This window comes from Mesoplodon mirus (assembly GCF_964341445.2).
Source record: "Mesoplodon mirus genome assembly, chromosome: 7".
Taxonomy (NCBI): domain Eukaryota; kingdom Metazoa; phylum Chordata; class Mammalia; order Artiodactyla; family Ziphiidae; genus Mesoplodon; species Mesoplodon mirus.
Window position 1 is genome coordinate 120,136,585 of NC_138983.1, and position 8,146 is coordinate 120,144,730.

General features: G+C 40.4%; 1 protein-coding gene across 1 annotated transcript; it reads left to right on the forward strand.

Moving 5' to 3' along the window:
- Positions 1–826: 826 nt before the first annotated feature.
- On the forward strand, positions 827–7,651 carry POU2AF3 (POU class 2 homeobox associating factor 3; the record flags this gene model as incomplete). Its single annotated transcript, XM_082629506.1, has 4 exons — positions 827–1,050; positions 3,956–4,056; positions 5,461–5,690; positions 7,083–7,651. The coding sequence occupies 4 exons, from the start codon at positions 827–829 to the stop codon at positions 7,452–7,454; spliced, it is 927 nt and encodes a 308-aa protein (XP_082485632.1). The 3' UTR covers positions 7,455–7,651.
- Between the last annotated feature and the right edge of the window lie 495 nt (positions 7,652–8,146).

The following is an 8,146-nucleotide window of genomic DNA, read 5'->3' on the forward strand; positions in this document are numbered from 1 at the left end:
TCACAGTGAAGGAGCTGCTGCAGCAGAGAAGGGCACACCAGGCAGCCTCGGGGGGAACCGTAAGCATAAACCCTTCACTTCTTCCCAACTCGTGTTCAGCTTCATTCAGCCCTGTGTCTGGGAAGGTGTAGGGGGCCACCCTAGGCCCCAGTCACCATCCCCAGGCCTGGCCATACATAGCTGTTCTTATAACGTCTGTGCCCACCTTCATCCCAGTTCACCGCAGAAAACCACAGAGAACAGCTGGGGCATGTTGTGGAGCTCAAGATTTGGGGGAGCCCATCCCTCACTGATCATAGTTGAGTATAAGAGCGTGTTGGTCCAATACAGGGAGAGAAGCAGCCAGCAGGTAAGTAGGTTGTTATTTTGTAGGAAGACAGTGTATGTGCCCTCACATATGCAAAGAAAATCTCTCCCAGAAACTTCCTTTTAGGGAGCCCTTCAAGGAGAGAATCTCCGTGGAGCATTCCCCGCCACCTCATTCTTCTGGAACCCAGCCTCTGAGGTCATTGATCTGTAAATCACCAGGCACTGAAATTTCCCAGCTGAAAGGGGCCATGTAGCCTCAGAGGAGACAGCTTGAAATATAGAACCTCCTTAAGATGTAATGAAGCCTTGAGCAGTTCCAAGTTATCATGCGATTGATCTGGGCACTCATAAGGGTACCCTGCCATTTTATGTACATCCTAAAGCAGAAAGTACTACCAAGAGTGCTCAGGGCAGCAGCAGACCCAAATAAACTAGGTGGGGTTATCCTCCAAGAGAGGGCAATTCATTGCTGAGAGCCCTTGATCACACAGTTGCCTTTGGGTTGGTTTGGGTGTGAATGTCGGATATGAAGGATAGAGCTCATATTGCCAGTGGTAAGACTGGTCCTGTCTCCAGCTTACTGGCATCTGTCGCACAACAGTTTCTGTGTCCAGTGCTGTTTGTGTACAATGCCCGACTTCATGAAACTGGGCCTTTTCGGGAAAAGGCAGATGCCGTAGGGGTGATCAACACAGGTTTTAGAACCAGTGGACTGGGTTCAGACCTCAGCTCCTCCATGGCGTGAAGCCTCGAGCAAGTTACTCGTCTCAGTTTCCTCATCTTTAAACTGGAGATAATGGGATTTCGTGAGGATTAAATGTCACTGCACATAAGCACTTAGAAGGGTGCTTTCCACTTAGAAAGTGCTCAATCATGTTAACTATCATTATTATTATTTGCAAAAAGCAGCCAAAATAAAAGTACAACCAGGGATTGAAAGCCAGCTATTCAGTAATGTTCATTCATATCCTTTGCTCAGAGTTTAGAGTTCTGGTGTGAGCTTGCTGTGATATGGCATGTACAGCACAAATTTTACATTTGCTGGATGTAAAGTCAGTACCTCCATGTGCAGAATTTCAGCTAACACCATAAAACTTCCTTCCATTTGTACAGGGTTTTCCAGTGGTTCTTTTAAAGCGCTTTTGCACACTCACTATTTCTTTTAATTCTTATGACAACCAGGGGAGGTAAGTAGATCGGGGATCTGTATGCCTCTATTACGTCTAAAGGTCAAAGCCTTACAGTCACTAATGGTAGAGCAAAACGTGGGACTAAGATCTTCTTGTTCTTAATATTTAAAGAAACTTCCCACGCACTGGCTCTTAAAATTCATCTTTCTGCAGATCCAGCTGTGCTGAGCAGGAGTCTGATAGCCTCAACCCCTTCAGGTCAAAGATTATTATAAAATTAATAAAACCAGGAACAAGGGAACTGCAAAATACTGCTGGTGCCAAAAAAAAAAAAAAAAAAAAAAAAAAAAAAACATCAAGACGTTCCTAACAAAATGTAATCTTTTGTTAAGGAGCTTTGGTACCTGGTAGAATTCTGCTCCAGCTGCAACCTGCACAGCAATTGCCCACTTGCACATGGCAATTTTATTACTCTTGGCCTCTTACAGGATGGTTTGGCCACTGTTCCCCTGTTAGCTAGCTGCTGGAAGGAAGGCAAGGCTGAAACATTTCACTTGTGTATCTGACCAGTATCTGTTTCCTGGAGCAGGCTGACTTATCTGAATTTTCTGAATTCCTCCCTGAGAAATAATCAAGCAGTACTTCTGAGCCAGTGCCTTTCAGGAACATGCAGAGCAAAGCCAGCCCTGCTTTGCTTTCTGGAAGATTTTATCCACCCAGATCCTCACAGACATGGAGGAGTAACACAGAGATGATTTAATTACAATAGCCAAATGTAAAATCTCTCACTGGGAACCATTAGAAGGATCCAGGATTCTAGGAAAGCTGTGAGGTATACTCAGTAGGCAGGGATGGCAGGTAACAGGGCATGGTGTGTGCCTGCTTCTGGTTTAACAGAGATCATCTCCAATTTGTTCAGTGGTTTAAGGATACCTCTGGGAAACATTAAGCCAAGGAAAGATTTAACTTTATCAAATATATAAAGCAGGAAGAAATTTATCGTAATTTGCTATAAAGTCAGAGTAGAATCCACAATTTGAAATTTTAAGAAGGCAATCCTGAATGGAAGTTATAGATTGAGACAAATATTAGGGTCTCAGTGCCAGGAGAAACATGTGTATTCCAGATTTGTCAGTTTGATTAAAAAACTTACTTTGGCCAGATCAATTTACAAACAGCCCTACACACATACATGCATGCACACACAACTCTTTTACCTTTAGGATAAAGAGAAACTGGAGTTAGTACTTATCAAAAGACATAATTTACCCTTTTTCTACCATTAATTTTTTTAAACAGACTTGATGTGTTTTTATAAATTGTAGATTGTGGATTTTTGTGCTGTTGGAAATCTAAGAGAGAGGAGACTTTGTATTCTTGCAGCAAAGTAGAAAGTGAACCCATGACTAGAAAGATAATATCAAGTAGGGTATTGTAAACATACCTGAGGGAGATAACCTGGGGAGGCCTACAAGTGGACCATTCCGGGGGAGGAATGGGGTTAACCAGAGCTCTACATTGAAGCCGAGTTTTTAAAACCCACTCCTTGCAAGTGCTTGAGCTTAAGCTGCAGCCAAATATTTGCATAAAGAACTGGTGAGGGATTCCAACTTCCTGGTTCATGACAATACAGCATGGATCGTTTTCAAAATTAACACCACCTCCTGTTTCAGCAGCGGCTGACTGTGCAGGCTCCCAGCGGCTCAGTGTACAGGAGTGAGTATACCCTGTAAACCAGGAGAGAGGCATGCTGAGCTCTGCTTCCCAGCACAGATTCTCAGAGCAAGGCTGGTCCCTTTAAATTTTAAAGCCACCACCTGAAATCTAAAAACAAAAGAAGTCCTAAATTACTCAGTTAGTACAATTATCAATTTGACTGGATGACACAGGCTGCTTTACTTTGAATAGTTAAAAGGAACAGTCTCATAAACTTCAGGTATTTAACTATCATAGTGAAAAAAAAGCAACTTTTATAGAAAATAGTAAAAAACATACCGAGAGGTGAAATATTTCCCAGCCATTAACTAGAATGTAGATAGGCTCCAGTTCACTGACTACAACTTTAAGAAAATATTTTCTATTTTAATATTTCATAGCTAGGAAGAGCATGTGACTATTTTTAGCTATCCAGGATTAAGCTGCCAGATAGTATATGAAAATTTTGAGGAAAATGATTGACTAAGTTACGGATAGTTGGGATTAAATAAATGTTAATCCTTATTTATTTTAAATTAAATAGTTTAATAGAAAGGCTATTTACTGTGTTTTCTTGCACTGTTCATTTATGTCATATAAAAATCATTTAAATTAATTTTTATCAAAATTAACAACCTGTATAATTTAAGTGGGAGATATTAGAAAAAAATTCCCAAGCAAAACTAAAAGTTGAATCTGAAGAAGATATAACATTGGTTGTATTTCACAACAGTGAGTTCTTTTCAGAAGAAAGAAGCTGGCTTACCTTAAGCGGAAGGCAACACAGTTCACGTCAAAATGTCTTAGCTTTCCCTTTAAAGAACTTTTATTTCACTTTGCTTTGTGGTCATCTTCTTGCTTTGGCAGCTGTCCGGAGGCAACAGTGTCCACCTTTCAGACCCAGTCCCACCATCTTCTGCAGGTCAGTAAAGCCAGCCTTACAGTTCCCTCAAAAACACTTCCAAAAGTCCATCTCGAAAGGCTTTCAGTACTTGATTCAGGGGTTAAGATAGGCACCACCATTTAATTGGAATCCAACCAATCAGAAGGTGAAAAAAGGCATGGTGACTCCAAATACAAGCCCAGCAAGGAAACAAGTGCAACATTTTGTCCTCATTTCTGAACTGTCTATTCCCTGCTACCTACTCTGCTCCAAGAGCTTGTTCTTCACATTAGTTCCAGGTCCTCGTCTCCAAGTAACTAAACACGATTAAAAGATCAGAATTGTTTTCAGAAACCTGTTATCTTTTTTAATGTACTATTAGATGGAATACAGAACATCCCGAGGTCCTAGAATAATGCCTTTGCTCTTGTTTCGCTTAGTTTCTAGCCAACAGGGGCTTCCCTCCCCTTCTTTTCTCTCTTCCCAGAAAGCAGTTCAAACAAGTGTAAGTCTTCTCAGCCCATTACGAATAACTCTATTACATAAACACTCCTACCTATGCCACTCAACGGCTCAGAGTTTAAGGAGGTCATATATAAGGAAACCAGTGCTATGGGAGCTCCCCACTGAATGTGCCACTTAACCTTAAAGGAGCCTCGAGACTTCAGAAACTCCAGTGTTCTGACGTTCCTCTGATGGACACAGTCTAAACCTATCTTCTTTGAGCATTTAAGGGTAATAATCAGAAATGGGGCCTATTAATACTGAAATGGAAAAGGGAGGGGTTTCAGAACTATTCTTGTTTGGTATTTAACATATTAATTCCATGATCATGTGTAACATGTTCACTAAGGAAACATTTTGCTTTTTGTAATATAAAATGAGCAATACTAATCTGTAGACATTCCTGGTTTCTTTATTTATAATATGCATTGCCATTTGTGATACTCCTCAAAATTTAAGTTGCTGAGTAAGTGTGAAAACTTTTGGAAAGCAGTTAACCCTAGATCAAGAGAATTATTTCCCATGGCATCAGAAGTTTTCTTAAAGTCTCAAACAACGCTACAAGTTACTTCTAAGAGATGAGGGTCACTTGGACTGCAGATAGGGGTGGGGTGTTGGTACTTTATAGTCTAAGAGAGTGGACAGGGGAAGTTTGAGCTTGACTGTGACAGTTGGACAGAAATGGGATCACCATTGTTTTCTTTTCCCAGGCCACATTTACAGCCAGTTTTCACATTATTAACCAGATTCATTTCAGTGGGCTTGAATTCTCTAAGGCAACTAAAAAATCTAGATTGCCTGCCTGCTTACTTTTCTCAAACTTCTTAAGCCCCCTTTCCCCCTAGAGGTAGTAAATATTCAGAATATAGAACAGAACTCCATTCAAATCTGTAAGTGCAATTTTTAAACAAAAATCTCTCCTTTTCCTTTTTCTTCTAGGACAGTATTTTGAGCCTGAACCAATTCCTTCCACACCCAATTATTTCCAACCCCGAGAATTTTCCAGTTGTGTTTCTTGTGAAGAAAATCCAGGCTTCCTCGACCAGATATTTGATTCCTACCTTCAGACAGAGACACACCCGGACCCTTCGCCCAATTCCATGCAAAGTACTCCACACTATTTCCCAGACAGCTTCCAGGCTGCCCCTTTCTGCTTTAACCAGAGCCTGGTAATTTATCTCTGTTCTTTACAAAACCTATTATTGTTTACTATGGGGCAGAGAGTTTGTATCATCTCGTGAGAAATCATAAAAACACTATCAACAAGAAAATCATCCAGGAAACAAGCAAAGAACCATTTAAAACTCAATGGAGGTAGAAATAGCCACACACTGAAGGGCAAAAACCTTTGGATACACGCGTAATTATGATTTCCCAAGTCGGCTACGCCCAAGTACTTTGGTGTGTGGCCATAAAAAGAGGTTTCCTGGCAATACTCATATAATGTTTTTAAACTGTAAAGTTCAGAAATCTACTCATTTTGAAATTACTGATTTAAACAATGGCCCTTGGATTTTTGAGTTTAGAAATTAGAATTAAGGCTGTTTCAACACAGTACAAACTGTCACCTGATAAGGGATTTTTTGTTTTATTCTGGCACTGAATTGGCTCTACTAACTGGTTGTTTTGGTCTGGTACAGGCACAAGAACTCATTTGGGTCTGAGATGGTTGGTAAAAAAATGAAGCCCTAATAGTTGAAAATGTTTGGATTGTCTGTTCTTCATGGACCTCAAATGTTTGAAAATGTGTTACCACTTAAAATGGAAATAAGGTGTCCATTGGTAGATAGCAGTTGTTGAAGATGTCTTTTAGATACTCATATAGTTTTTTTTAAACCTTAGAAAGTAGTTTTTTTAATGTAAATACTTTTTTCTTTTGTTTTGCCGAAAGTCCGTGTAGGTATCTGACTAAATTTCAAGGGGATAAGAAATTAACTCCACAGGATCTGCACACAGGGCCCCAGTCATTCACTTCTCTTCCAGCTTCCAAGTTAGGCTTTCTCAGTAACAATTGTGGACCTGCTTAAGAGGAAGCAGAAAGTACCTTTCTCCGCAGGGGTCAAGACTTTAGCGCGTGTAACAGTAGTTTCGAGTCTTGGAGTCTCCCAGACACTGGCTCATTGAGGATCTCGGTTCTACCTGTGTATGTTCACCTTGTTCTCCACAGTCAAGTGTGTGGAGAAACATCCAGGGTGCCACCTGCAGCTTATATCGTGGCACACAGCAGGATTTGATGTGCAGGTGATGAAGCACAATGGGATTTTGTGGTTTAAGAACAAAGCATGCTCTAAAGTATACTTATAACAAAGAAAGCCAGTGAAGCAAGGCAATTTATTGTTGGGAAAGAAATAGGTAAGTATAGAATGTGGTGTCATGGAATCACGCCAGCCAGCAAATAAAATTACTTCTGCAGACTTGGGTTGGGTTGGGTGTTTTGTTGTGCTTTTCTCTTTTTTTCCCTCCCTAATGTTCTTACTCTGAGTTAATAAATCTACTCTATTCAGTTCCTTTAATTCTGTCTAATTTATCAAGCTTTTTGTTCCTTGGTTTTCATCTTCTAGACCCCAGGATGGCCTTCGGATTCCTCCACTCTCTCTGGTTCCTTAGACTACAGTTACTCTCCTGCTCAGCTAGCTTCATATACTCCAGAGAATTACAACTCTCCGCCTTCCCTGGACACCAGAAACTGTGGCTACCCCTCGGAAGACTACTCCTACCCTCACCTGCCCTCACACACCCAGTACAACTGCTTCTCCTCTGCCACCGCCTCTGTCTGCTGCTGTGCATCCTGCGAGGCAGAACACTTGGACACCTTCAGAGCTTCAGAGTGTTTTTCTTACCCCAGCACAGACTATGTGAACCTCACTCCCTCAGCAGCAGCAAGCAGTGATTTCTGTAGGAGGGAAACAAACTGGGACATCTGCTATAGTTAATAGAAATTACATTAGTTTGGAACATGGCATGCATAAATCTATTTTTTTACCACCTCTAGATGACAACTCAAAATATGCAACCTGCTAACAAAATATCACAGGCGCAGTTTACATGTCACCATTTTCAATTTTCTGACACTAATTTAGGCATTAATATGAAATTCAGACCCAGTCATAGTGCCACTCCTACTTTGTATGCTTACAGTTAACATTGTTGTAGAGAATATTCGTTTTACTTTCTGTGTAACGAACAAATTATAATTTTTTAACTAATAAATAATTTTGTATTATTAAAAGTTGGCTTCTTTTTTTTTTATTTTCCAATACTCATTCACCAGTTGATTTGAGTAATATCAACTAATTCTGGAAATCACTAATTACTCTTCAGTATTTAATCTCACTTGTTCATGGATTGAAAATTATCTTAATATCGTGAGGTGCCTTGGCTCCCATGGAGATGGAGGGTAGACACAGCTATGATGGCTGAAGAGGGACAGTCAGCCTCACCACTAGATGAGAGTGTACGTCTTTGGGCAACATCAGAGAAAGACATTTATGAATCATTAGTTTCTCATACCTATCAGTAGTCAGTGGAAGGTTAATATGACCAAAAAGCACATCTTACCTACAGCACTGTTAACCTGTAGATAATTCTTTTTCATTTCCAAAATCCTTTTTTGTAAACTTTCGGG